The sequence below is a fragment of the Adiantum capillus-veneris genome, chromosome 13, assembly GCF_014529385.1.
Source record: "Adiantum capillus-veneris isolate H3 chromosome 13, ASM1452938v2, whole genome shotgun sequence".
Lineage (NCBI taxonomy): Eukaryota > Viridiplantae > Streptophyta > Polypodiopsida > Polypodiales > Pteridaceae > Adiantum > Adiantum capillus-veneris.
In genome coordinates, this window is record NC_140943.1 from 25,132,187 (window position 1) to 25,145,812 (window position 13,626).

Below are 13,626 nucleotides of genomic sequence, written 5' to 3' on the forward strand. Positions count from 1 at the left end.
TCATTCAACAAAAAAATATAAACATTCACTTCCTGCTTGCACGGAACACAAGAGACAACCGCGATCTCCCCTCGCTTCTCCTTGGAGCTCCCTCTCAACAACAGGATTGCTTGTTGCAGCTTTCCTCTGCTGCTTGCGCCATCTGGGTGCTTGTCGCGGTATTTCCAGGCTGCCTCGCCATGGTATTTTGGGAGATTCTGCTTATTAAGGCATTCTACATGATTTGCCCCCCCCCCCCCCCCCCCCCCCCCCCCGGCCGGGGGCCCAGATTTACCAATAGTAGGTACCCATTTTGATTTGTCAATATAATTTTAAGTTTTGGACTAACTAATTAACTGAAGGTAGAATTCGGGTGTCCTAGAGGCGACGAGCTTGGACTTTTTTGAGTAATGAGAAGCCAGAACTGAGGGGGCCTTTGCATCCGGTTTCTCTCTCACTCTGTGCTTGCCATGGAGTGTTTGTGCTTTTCCTCGTCGCTTGCATTGCAAAGAGTTTCTGCATTCTCAAGGCCAACCTCTGCTCATTTCCGTTGCTCTTCGCCATCACTCTCTTCGAGCTTCTCCTTCAAAGGCACTCATATCGTTCACCCTCATTCCCTTCTTACTGGGCCTCTCTCTTTGCGCAATACCCCCTACACCATCGTTCATGCCTCCATTCCTGCGGAACCCACCAGCTTGAAAGCTGATGGACCCAGAGTACGCAGTGTGTAATGTTCAAATTCAAGCTGTGTGCAAGTTTTGTCCACGCGCGCAATCACACATGCTGCTCAAGAAGGATCATAAGTTGTTATTGATATACAGGCCGGATTTTATTCCATGTGCAGGATGCTCTACCTCGCAGCGTATCGGTGATCCTTCTGGCTGGTGGGACTGGCAAGAGAATGGGGGTGAGTCGATTTCTTCCTCTCTTTTTCCTTATAGTCAATGATATGCTCTACCAATAGTGTCAATTTGCAATCCTGCTCGGCACTAGGCTTGCTTAAAGGCACAAAATTTTCCAAAGTTTGGCTCCATTTATCTTTTTTGTTCTATGTTTTGGGGACCTGTGACCCAATTGTTGTAGAAACAACCATAGCTAAGCTCCGGCCAATGTTGGCTGAGTTCCTGATAATAGTTAGCTGGCTACCTTAGTTAGTGTCAGCTAGTGGATTTGCAGCTGCTTCTCGATTGCAGACGATCTGGATATTCCTATATGTAAACACCTTTTGTAGCCAATGCAAACACAATACAACTCAAGGTCTGGAAACATAGTTTTGTAAACAATTATTGTGGGATCAAAGCAACATCATTCAACGTCCACCAATCTACTCATGTGATCAATGCAGCAACCGGCTAGAATTGTTTATATTCTTGACGACTGTAGTTACTAAGCCTAATTATCAGAAAACTGTATATACTGTAGGGTTTTGCAGGGCATCCACCCTGACATTCATTTTTTTTTTGGGATAAGCTATTGTTTTTAAGTAAACTAGCTCATTGCTGAGCTCACACAAATTGACAAACTATCATTCATACATCTTTTTTCTTTTTTCTTTTGTGCATCCTGGTTAACATTTTTTCATTCGAGGGGCTGTTGAATGGCATAGTTAATCTAGGTATTTTCTTGCTTTTCTTCTTTAGTCAGAATGTTTATGATAGAGTAGATCGGGACTAATTTGGAGATTATTCTACAATGGATGTGCTTCCTGATGATTTGGATTGCACGTATTGCAGCCCTATACAGGTTTTTTCCCTGAACAGACGCCGTTGATAGAGTTTGGATGGGGTTTTCAGTTTAGTAGATCTGTTGGAAGGGCTGTCCTTTGGTTCTTTATTTATGTCTAATTTTGGCTGAGGCAATCGATTGATAATTGTGAGGGCTCAGATACCTTACATTATTGGCCTGCAACAATGCAACTTCCATTGGGAAGCGAAACAAGAGATGTTTGACCTCAGTATACTGATGACACTCATCGTTTTTCTGTCTTTCATGAGGATGTGTATTTTAAACGCATTGAGAGTTCTGTTGTCTGTCTTTTGAAGTTCAATCAGACATCTGAATAAGTCTTGTAATATTTTAGGGATGACATGGGCCACCCCAAGGCCCATTGTCTTGGATCAAGGCGATTGGTCATGGCCTTCTCTCCATAATCCAGACTCCCAAGTCACTTTCTACAAGTATGCACTGGGCATTGGTAGACATATGTTGCCCACATGCATTTACGGGTGGGCTATCTCATACATTTCTCTTGATTTTTTTGCGGCATATTTGTAGTGTGTCATGTAATGTACTTTATGTGGATGGTTGTGTTAGAGTTTTGACATCTCAAGTGAACTGCCCGATGTGATCCCATTATTTAGTTTAGCTTTTATGTATTTATTTTACTTATTTGTCAAAGTCTTGGGTAGGGCAACATGTTGGGATTGCTATATAAGCAACCCCTTGCCTCCATTGTATACACATTCAGTTATTCATTGCCAAGGTTGATTGATTCAGGAGACTCTCTCTCTCGTGCTCACTCCCCTTGGTCTCTACGCTTCCGCATCGTCGACTTTGACATGGTATCAGAGCTGTGTGCTCCTTGACCTTGGGCGAGAAAGGCAGCCCGGAGAAGAAAACCCGTAGAGCCCTCACGTTGTGTCGGTGGCGCCACCATCTCTCTCTCTCTCTCTCTCTCTCTCTCTCTCTCTCTCTCTCAGCTCTCTGTCAACTCAGCTCTGACGACTCTGCACCAATTGACCTCAAAGCCCACGACTCTGTACCAGCCGACCTCAAAGCCGACTCTGTACAAAGCCGACCTCAAGTCGACATCCATTTCGGGCTCAAGCCAATCTCTGTTTCGGCCTCAAGCTGTGTCGGCCTACTGCGACCTCAAGCCGACTCTGTTTCGGCCTATCGACCTCAAGCCGATTCTGCTGTCGACCTCAAGCTCTGACATCAAGCCAACTCGCTCTGTTTCATAGTAACCTCAAGCCGAAGCTCTGCCTACTTAATCACAGTAACCTCGAGCCCACTCTAAGCTCTGCCGATTTAAATCACAGTAAACTCAAGTTTTTTACCCCTCGAGTAAAACCATGGCCACACGCGCCTCAACCCGAAACAAACTCACCTTTGCTGGGGTTGTGGCGACACCCCCCAAAACGGACAACGTCAGTCATCTTCAAAGCGAAGTTGAAAGACTCCGCAAGCAGAACGACGAGCTGAAACAAAAGCTCATCGCCATCGAGACCCGGCTAGCTGCAGTGGAGAACCACCAGATGGAGGAATCGGAACAGATGCAAACCAAGTTCACCAAAACAAAAGAAGAAGTGGAGACTACCCTAACACAAGCAGTCAAAAATCAAGTGTAAGAAGCCATCATTCATAAGGTGGACGACCGTGTGGCGTCCACGCTACGCGAGCGACAACGGCAAGAGGAGATCGCCCTCAATGTTCGCATTGGTGGGCTGCCAAGTGACTGGAAAGGGGAGGGAGAGCTCAAGTTCCATGAAGCGATTGCCCACATCCAGACAACAACCCACATGATAGAGTGGAATACACCAACAATCGACTCCATCACACACGAGCATCGCACCAATCATGCGATCCTCACTTTCAAGACCAAAGAGGACCGAATTAAACTCCTTGAACAATCAAGGCTTCTCAAGGGCACTAAAATCTGGTTCGCAGAAGATCTTACCCCCGGCCAACTCAAGCAGAAGAAGACAGAACTACAAAAGGTGCGAGCAGCGCGTACGGCAGGGAAATGGGCAGTCTATCGAGGAGGTAAAGCCATTATTCAGGAGTTTCGAACTCCTAAAATGGCTCCCCTCTCACCTATCCCCCCTTAGATTTTAAGTTTTGTTCATCCCATCCCATTTTCTCTTTTGTTCACCCATCACTGGACCCTCAGTCCTTAACTGATATTCTCTCTATCTCTCTCTCTCTCTCTCTCTCTCTCTCTCTCTCTCTCTCTCTCTCTCTCTCTCTCTCTCTCTCTCTCTCTCTGCAGTTCGCGTTTTAAAACGTTGGAATTTCGTCGCCGTTCAGGTCCTCCCCCCTTCTCTTTTTGCTTTTCCTGTCCCTCGTAGCCCTAGCATTAGCGTTTCAAAACACTGCTAGGCAAGCTACTGACGGCATCGAACTCCCCCACTACAGACACCGTTTTAGAACGCTGCTTCCGACGGCAAATTGTCACCCTTCTTCCAGCTTAGCGCGTAGCGTTTTAAAATGCTCCCGAAAGACCTGCAAACGACAACGCTGCCTCCTTGCGACGGTGTTTTGAAACGCCGATTGCAACGCTTTGCAAAACTGGTCCTTGTTGCAGTGGATGCCTTCAATGTGCTTGAAAAGCTAAAGCGCTTTAGGGGTCTGGACGAGGGGACCAAGGTTCTCAAGGTTCTTAGCACAAGTGTTGGAGCATCGACTTGAAAGCAGAGAATGGCGAGGCCTGCAAGTTAGGGGGGGAAAGTGGGGTTTGATAAGAGGTTTTTTGAAGTGGCTTTGACCACCCCAAGGGGTGAGCGTTACAGAGCTGCCACGTGGCACCTGATAATCCCGCATGCGGGGGCACAAGGGAGAAATGGGGGGTGTTTATTTGGGCTCGTGACTCATTGCAAGGCATGAGGAGAGAGAGAGAGAGAGAGAGAGAGAGAGAGAGAGAGAGAGAGAGAGAGAGAGAGAGAGAGAGAGAGAGAGAGAGAGAGAGAGGGAGGGCGAAAGGCTGGCAAGCCAATATACTCCAGATGGCAAATCATGTACAATGATGAGACAATGGAAAAGAGGGCACCCCTGCTCCTATATATAGGAGAATAGGGGTAGGTCGGGCAAATGCCTAATAAATCACCCTACCTAATAAATGACCCTCCAATACAAATGGGGAAATGTAAGTGACCAAAACAGTGGGCAATGTGCTGAAACAGCCCTGAATGTGCCTGAGATCCCTGTGCAACAAGTGTATGGGTGGCCAACCCACAACCAAGGGCGACGAGCCTGTAGACAAGGTGCGAAGCATCTGGCGATGACAAAAATCTAACACCCCCTCCCAACAATAGATGCATAGAAGCTGTCGAGGAAGAAATGCAACACGCCTAGTAAATATGGAGAAGATGTGAATCTCGAAGAAGAGGATAATGATGCCGCCAGCCAAACAACACGACAATCTGTATAGCACCAATGTGATGATGACCAAAGGTAAGGCAAATCTGATCAAGTCACACAAGGAAGCTGATGACCTGGCAAGCTACGAAAGAGGTCGCTGAAGAGTATATATATAAGGAAGTGACCTAAGATGAGCGTTCAATAGCCCATGGGTGATGATCACCACTAAGATGGAGAAAACCCAGTGTAGCAGCATGAAACAAGACATGGAAAATGTGGGGACCCGCACTGAAGAGGAACACTCTGACCACGAGGAGAGGAAGCTGCCAAGGTGGGAAACCGGTAGCAGGTCCAAGTCAAAGAAGCTTGAGCAGAAGAGGGGGGAAGAGCAGGATGGAAGAAGAGGCTCAGTAGGGAAGGCACCGTCCACCATAGTATACCTAGATGAATCCAGGATAAGCCCAGATTCACCCTTAAAAGGAAAGTGCAAGGTACAGACCCATGGTAGTCACCCACAAGACAATATAACCATCAGCTCCATCACGCATAGTATTGACTAAATACCACGACATCCCCACTAACGTCGTCAGTGCCCAATAGTGGGTGTAGAACTAGGTACTAACATATGCTCCCAAACACGACACACACCACACACACACACATGAGCATACATCAACACAAAGTTCAGTGTACTGAGTTTCTGTCCACCATAGTAGACAAGATGACATGAGAAGCAATCCAAGGGAGAGGCTGTCCCTGAGTAGAGGCGGCAATATCTGCAATCATCCGGTAGAAGAGTCGTCTCAAGGGTATATATAAGCTGCAATATGATCTGTCGTTCCATGGTACACACACAATATCGGAGAAAAGAGAGAAGAGATCTTGGGCAAAGTCAACCTGTGGGAGCACATTCACCACCGGGTCTGGACAAAATATCCAAGAGAGTCTGCAAGTGCAAGTCGTGAAGACACGCGACATAGGAGAACTCCCCCCTTGGGAAGGTAATGGAATGCGTTGAGGTAAAGGACGGCTAGGAGGATGCATCGGGAAGAATGACCGGTGATGTAGAAGTCATAACCTCCGAGGAGACCAGCAGAGCAAGGATCATCCAGGAGGTCTTCACCGTGTAAGTAGTGTATGGGTACATCCAAACTGCAAGTGGAGGAGCCACAGGACCAAGCATAAGCAAGGAAGAAGCTCTACCAAGGAGAGGCAAGGCAAAAGAGCCACCATGGAGTAGTGTGCCGGAAGAAACCATGCTGGCATCTAGATGCCAAAGGATACTCACATCTGAAGGAACATGTCCAAAAGAAAGACCTGATGTGCCAAGAGGCACGTAGAAGACAACAGTCGAGGGAGAGGGAGGGAGGGTTACTGAGGGAGATGTAGCAGTGGAAAACACAAGCCACATCCACATAAGTACCTGTACCAATCCAATCCCCTACATCTTCCCGAGGGCAAGAGAACCTCGAGGAGGGAAGATCTACAATGTCGAGGGAGATCCGTCCGTTGTGCCAGAACCTATATCTGAGTCCAAGTCTTAGTGTCGAAGGAGGAACAAAGCTGAAATGCAATCTGAAAACACGCCGTGTAAGCGCCACACCGACGCGGGTAGGGGGTAAAGACCTGTGAATTAGGACGGGTAACTGAAAGGAACCCTGACGAGGCGAAGGAGAAAGTGCTGTCCATGCCGGAAAACGCAGCAGTGGGGTGGGGGGAGAGCGTTAGCGTGCAGCAATGGATGATCTTCAAGTGGCAAAAGAGACAGAACTCTGGCTAGGAAGAAGAAGGTCAAAAAATTGAGCATGTACCAAATCTGAAAAACGCTGGTGTGATGTGCCTCCCTTCTGCAAAACGCTAGGCAGCAAGCCCAAAAACGCTAGGCATAAATGAGGACCCCTCTGCTGCAAAAACGCCATGCCAGCCAAAAACGCAAGGCAAGAAAAAAACGCTAGCAGAGTAGAGGGTGGAGGAGGAGGCACTGGTGTAGGGGAACCCTCTGCTTGCAAGAAACGCTGGCAAGCAAAACATGCTGAGGCATAAGCAAAAACGTCAGCAGATGGGTGTAGGAGAGGAGGCGCTGGAGGGAGGAGAAATGCAAAAGCTGAAAACGCCAGCAAGCTGTCACAAGGCGGGCACCACGTGCCAATAGAAAAGAACAAACTGAACAGACTTTTAACACTTCAATAACAACTTAACTGAACGAGAGAGACGACACGCGACACGGAGTGGCGGAATTCCACCCCAGAGAGTATTGGCCCCAAACCTTGGCGCCCCTTTGGGTATTTCTTTATATTGCATCAACACAGTACAAGCCGGTACTCCAGACTCTGCACCTTCGCCAAGAAGCATGCCAGAGAATGAGCCCTAGCCTCATATTTAAAGGCCCTTGGCCTGAAAAGCAGTTACAGTGAAAAGCCTTCAAAAATCAAAAGCTTCTAGTCCAAAAAGCAATGCCAAAAGCTGCCAGCGCAATTTACGGAAATCCGTACAGCCTACCACATCCTCATGTCAACGCAACTTTCGAAAAAAACTGCTACGTTATCAGTTTTGGCGTGTGTCCGGATCCCGCTTTATTTTAATCCTTTATGTCACTTGGGGCCCCATCGGACGGGGTCTCTATAAGCTAATAGGACTTCTTCTTCTTCTGCTACTTCTTCTTCTTAGGGTTTAGGCCCCTCGGCCGGCATATGTAAGTTGGCTCCATTCTTTAGGGTTTTGCCACGTCAGCAGTTTGTTACACAAGCTGTCTAAAACTCTAGGGTAAAAAAACGTAGGTTGCAGCCGAGGGTTTCTTCGCGATGGAACTCCCCTCAATGGTCTCCTTGCTGATGGTGATGGCATATCTACATCCTGGTGCCTTGATACCATGTCAGAGTGTGCAGTGGAAGGGGAGAGGATGGAGACAATGGAACACCATGAGACACAAAGAGAGAGAGAGAGAGAGAGAGAGAGAGAGAGAGAGAGAGAGAGAGAGAGAGAGAGAGAGAGAGAGAGAGAGAGAGAGAGAGAGAAAGGTTGGCAAGCCAATATACTCCAGATGGCGAATCATGTACAATGATGAGACAATGGAAAAGAGGGCGCCCCTGCTCCTATATATAGGAGAATAGGGGTAGGTCGAGCAAATGCCTTATAAATCACCCTATTGACCAAAACAGATCTAAGTGGGCAATGTGCTGAAACAACCCTAATTGTGCCTGAGATCCCTGTGCAACAGGTGTATGGTTGGCCAACCCACAACCAACGGCCAGTACATGAAAGTGAGGAGCCTGTAGACAGGGTGCGAAGCATCTGGTGATAACAAAAATCTAACATGCTTGGTGATGCTTGGTTGGCAGTGGGCAGTATGCTGATGGGTGCTCGAGGTAGTGAAGGTATGCTATGGGTAGTTTGGGTGCATGATTTGCTATGGACAAGGGTGCATCATTACAGGAAGGTGCTGCAGGTGGATTGAGGTGATCAAAGCCGGGTGTTTGATCAAGGTGGTAACCAAGCTGTGAAGCAGGGGGTTGGGCAACCTGCTTGAGCAAAGGCGGCGAGTAGAAGGAGCTAGTTTTTGTACATATGGTAGCATGTTTTGTGGGTGTACAGAGGGTTTGTTTGGTGGTGCAATTTTCGAGTTCAATAAGCATGTGTGTGGTTGAGCATAAATGTCCAACAAGAGGGTTGGACAATGATGGTGTAGCCAAAGTTGGTCGGTGCTGTGAAGTGTGTGATGCAATGCTATGGGTGTATACAGGTGCATGGCAAAGTGCTAAAGCAAGTGTGAAGGTCCTGGGTAGGCAGGTGATAGCGGAAATGTATGTCTGATGTGGTGTTTTAGACCAAGGAGGCTCCAAAATGGGCCAATTGGGATAGCAGGGAAAGGTGATTGACGTGCGGGATTTTGCCTAGGAATGTGGTGTTCGAGGTGCTTTATGAACCGGTCCAGATAGCTCTTCAAATGGAGGTACAATGTGAAAGATATCTAAGTCCAAAGATGGAAGGCTTTGCGGATCCTTGACGGATAGGGCAAGTGCAGATGGATGGTCAGAGTTGATGTCAGTGGATAGCGTTGTAGTGCTCAAGTTGGGGAGCATGCCGGTCTTTTAGAATCCTCAATTGAAGCTCGAACGGGCAAGATATGGCCAGTTGAAGATTTTAGGGGGGCTAGTTATGTGGCAAATTGACCGCATCGGTAGACGTGCCATTTGGTGTTTTCTTGGCCTCGCCGAGGTTCGAGAAGGTAGTGTGCATTATATGGAGTTGACAAGAATCAACGGATCGTCAATGAGAAGGTATGCCAGATCAAAGTTTGGTGCAGGTGGTGGTGAGAAGGTGCCAGATGAATTTTACCTGTTTTTGCAGCCTCGATTGGTGGGCTCGGGGCAGTCGAAGTGCGGCAAGATCAAGGGGTATTGAATTCGACAACACGAACTTTGACGGTGACTTTACAGGGTGTGGATCTGACTTGGGAGCAGAGAATGGCGAGGCTTGCAAGTTAGGGGGGAAAAGAGGGGTTTAATAAGGAGTTATTTTAAGTGGCTTTGACCACCGTTGCAAAGTTGCCGCGTGGCACCTGATAATCCCGCATGCAGGGACACAAGGGAGAAACGGGGGGTATTTATTCGGGCTCGTGACCCATTGTAAGGCATGAGTTAAGAGAGAGAGGGAGAGAGCTTTGGAAGCCATGACTATGGTGCTGGCGTTGCGGAAGCGGCACTAGTGGGCAGTTTTGGTGGCGCTGGCGGGTGGAGGTAGCCGGATGGCGGTGCCGGGTAAGTGATGATGTGGCGTCCCATAAGGGGGCTGTCTCGCGGTTCATTGGGCCCCAATTTTTTGAGAGTAGAGCAAGGGAACCCCCCCCCACTAGCGATGTCGCTAGTGCTCGGGGAGGGAGAAGTTATGAGCAAAAGAGAAGGAGGCTCGAGGTGAGCAAGAGAGTAAACAAAAACTCCAAAGTGAATTCCAAAGCCGGTCAAAAGGGGCAGTTCCAAAGGGGAGTTCAAGGAGGTAGAGAGAAGAGAGGAGAGAGAAAATAAGATAAAAAAAATGAAAAATGCCTACGGGCACCTGCGATGTCGCTAGTGCACCCTCCTCAAGTTCAAAGGAAAAAGCAGTTGAGAGAGATCAAGCAAAGGGCGGTGTCCCCCTTCCCGGGATTCCAGACAGCTCCCCGAATGGAGCTACAGTGTGAAAAATATTGAAGTCCAAAGATGGAAGGCTTTGCAGATCCTCAATGGATAGGGCAGGTGCAAACGGATGGTCAAAGCTGATATTAGCAGATAGCGTTGTAGTGCTCAAGTTGGGGAGCATGCCGATCTTTTTGGATCCTCAATTGGAGCTTGAACGGGCAAGATATGGCCAATTGAAGATATCAGGGGGGGCTAATTACGTGGTAGATTGATCGCATCGGTATACGTGCCATCCGGTGTTTTCCTGGCCTCTCTGCGGTTCGAGAAGGTAGTGTGCATTATATGGAGTGGATAGCAATCGCGGATCGTCAATCAGAGTCACAGTGGAAAAGGTATACCATATCAAAGTTTGGTGCAGTTGGCAGTGAGAAGGTGCCAAATGAATTTTACCCGTTTTTGCGGCCTCAATTGGTGGGTTCAGGGAAGCCGAATTGTGGCAAGATCAAGGGGATTGAATTCACAGCACGAACTTTGATGGTGGCTCTACAGGGTGTGGATGTGACTTGGGAGCAGAGAAGGGCAAGGCCTGCAAGTTAGGGGGGAATAGTGGGGTTTAATAAGGAGTTTTTTTATGTGGCTTTGACCACCCCAAGGGGCCAAGGATAGGAAAACAGCAAAACAGCAGGAACTTTTACCAAGGATACCGTTGCCACCACCTTCTCTGATCTCATTCTAAGGCAAGTGGAGGATCCAACTCGTCTTTACCACCAACATTTCCACTTCCTTTCAAAGAAACTGCCACGATACACAAATCCGAATCATGCAGTCGCAACTACTTTCACGCAAGTGTTGAAGTCAACGACAAGGCAGGTAATAGATCATGCTCAATACGTGCTTACAACACTCAAGAGAACAAAAAAGGAAGGTAAGACCACATATCTTGGAACTCCAAAAAGTTCTAACACAAATCGCATACCATGCTATTGGAATGGCAGATAACTTGCCGCCAACCCCAGATCACAATACATGGATAGTATTAGCTCAACCTTCTCCACGAACCACGAGATCGACGAAGAAAAGAGTATATAAATCAGATGAGGAATCAGTAGAAAGCACGCCTGAAGCCCACAGCCGGCAAGCGCTACAGAACTGCCACGTGGCACCTGATAATCCCGCATGCGGGGGGCACAGGGAGAAACGGGGCCGGGGGGGGGGGGGTATTTATTGGGATTGAGCTTTGATCGGCTTTTTTACCCGGCCCTTGTGCGGTTTGAGCCTGCAGAGAGCCAAGTGAATGAGCATGTTTTTTGGTGGGATTCTTTGTGCAGAGGTGTGTGTCTGTAGAGCCCGAGTTTGAGAGTGTTCTTGCTCTGTGACCAAGTGGGTGCGCCGTTTGTTTTAAATGAGCCATGTATGGTGTGTTTTTTGAGTGTAATCGAGCTTCCATAGCCATTTCTCGAGTGTCATTTCCCCATGCCCCCTTCTCTACTTCTTCTGCTTTTGTGTTGTCGTGCCGACGTGTGCCCCCGGACCATTTTGTGCACGGAATGGAAGTGAGAGAGAGGTGTTGTGTGCGGCAGCGGCGGCGTGTGGTTTGAAATGAGCAGTGAAATGTGTGTGGGTAGCTGATCTTTGTGTGTGGTGTGTGGCCAAGTGGTGATTTGCTCGTGGCGAACGTGTTGGTACATTGCAGACGGTGGTTTGCCAGTGAGAGTGTGAAGTTTTGAAGGTGTTTTTTGAGAGGACAGGGGTGCTGTGAATGCCCTGAGCTATAGAGAGGCCTTGTGTTGTGTGTTGGGTGTGTTTCCCCATTCCTCCTCTCCAGTGGTACAACCCTCAACTTGGCTTCGTCGATCACCATCCACATCGACAAATCCAAAGCTCCACATCGACATCCAATCTTTATCATCGTGATCACCTGAGAACACTAACTTGCAATCTGGCACCATGTTATTGAACCTGGCCATCCTTTAAGAAATGAGTGTGCTCCTTAGTGGGGGCACCACAAGATGAAAGGGGGAAATGGGAACACACCCAACACACACTACTGCCTCTCTATAGCCTAGGGTTTTCAAAAGACCCCTATCCCAATCTGCTAACACTTGAAGCATATACTCAGACTCGGACTACCTAGACTGCACACACCCAATTGCAAAGCATATCATGATATCAAGCCTTCAACCCTTCAGAGCATCGTATTCACATAGACATGCGAATATGATGCAATAGAAAAATTGATCAACACATAGATTCTTGCCCAATCTTTGGCATGCACAACACCCACAGATGCTTCGAGATCACTGACATGCACTACATTCCCAGAGAGAGCACCCACACACTCACACCAAAGCACCTCGGATACACGACCCACACATAAGCGATGAAGCAACACGGGAAGAAATTCTAACACCCGCTTTCAACACCTGCTACTGAAACAACACATAGAAGCTGAAGGTGTGGTGAAAAAGTCCACTGAGGAATAGCCTTCGTGAAGATGTCTTCTACAGTGTCTGCTATAGGACAAAACGCTATGGAAAGATCTCCAGTCAAAACTTGCTCTTGAACATAGTGGTACCAAACCTTGATATGCTTGGCCCGAGCATGAAACATTGCGTTCTTGGGTACCGCAATGCAACTCTGGTTGTCGCACAAAAGAAGTGTGGGAGAAATCCGAGGAAATCTCAACTCCCAAGTAATTTTCGAAGTCGTATGCCTTCACAAGTAACGAAACAAGCTGCTCGGTATCCGCTTCTGTCTATGACAGCGCCATGGTCGGTTGTCGCTTGCTGCACCAAGAAATTGGTCCCGGGCGGAGAGTAAAAACTACTCTTCTAGTAGAGCAGCGAGAATCTTGGTTACCAACCCGCTGTCCGAGTCACACCAACCTTCCAAAGTGCAATCTGTTGTGCCAAGCTCTAGGGGTGTGCTTGAGACTGCACAGCAGCTTGTGTAGTGGATATGCATGATCTTCCTTGCATGCAACTCTTTAGGTTGACAGTTGGTCCACATAAGCCTCTGTAGTGAGAGTGCCGTTGAGGAATGCACTCATGTTCATTGATAGATAGGCCGGTGGTGATGTGCAGCTAATGAGATCACGATCGGAATAGTAGTCGTTAGGGCAGTAGGAGCAAAAGTCTCATTGGAGTCCATGCCAGGGGTCTTGATCAAAGCCCTTAGCAACAAGTCTCGCCTTGTGCTTCTCAATGGGACCCAATGTAATAGGGAACGGGGGGAACACAGCCCAAACGTTCCGAAACGGCGTTCCGGACGAGTCCCGTTCCCGAAATGGAGTGGGGAACGCCGTTCCGGAATGATGTGTAACCAAAACGGTGTTCCGGAACGGGGAGAACGAGGCGGAACATGAGGAGGAACGGCGAAACGCGGGGTGGAACGAGCAAAATTAGACATTTGGGGGCAAAAAAGTGATCTTTTGGGGGCAGATTTGGGGCTTGGG

General features: G+C 48.1%; 1 protein-coding gene across 1 annotated transcript in view; it reads left to right on the forward strand.

The window, feature by feature from the left end:
- Positions 1–368: 368 nt before the first annotated feature.
- ISPD (Nucleotide-diphospho-sugar transferases superfamily protein) overlaps positions 369–13,626 on the forward strand; it is a 119,828-nt gene continuing 106,570 nt past the window's right edge. The window contains exons 1-2 of the mRNA XM_086526522.1: positions 369–695; positions 824–886. Of these exons, the coding sequence (XP_086382648.1) occupies positions 450–695; positions 824–886 (309 nt within the window). The 5' untranslated portion in view covers positions 369–449. The remainder of the gene's footprint in view (positions 696–823; positions 887–13,626) is intronic.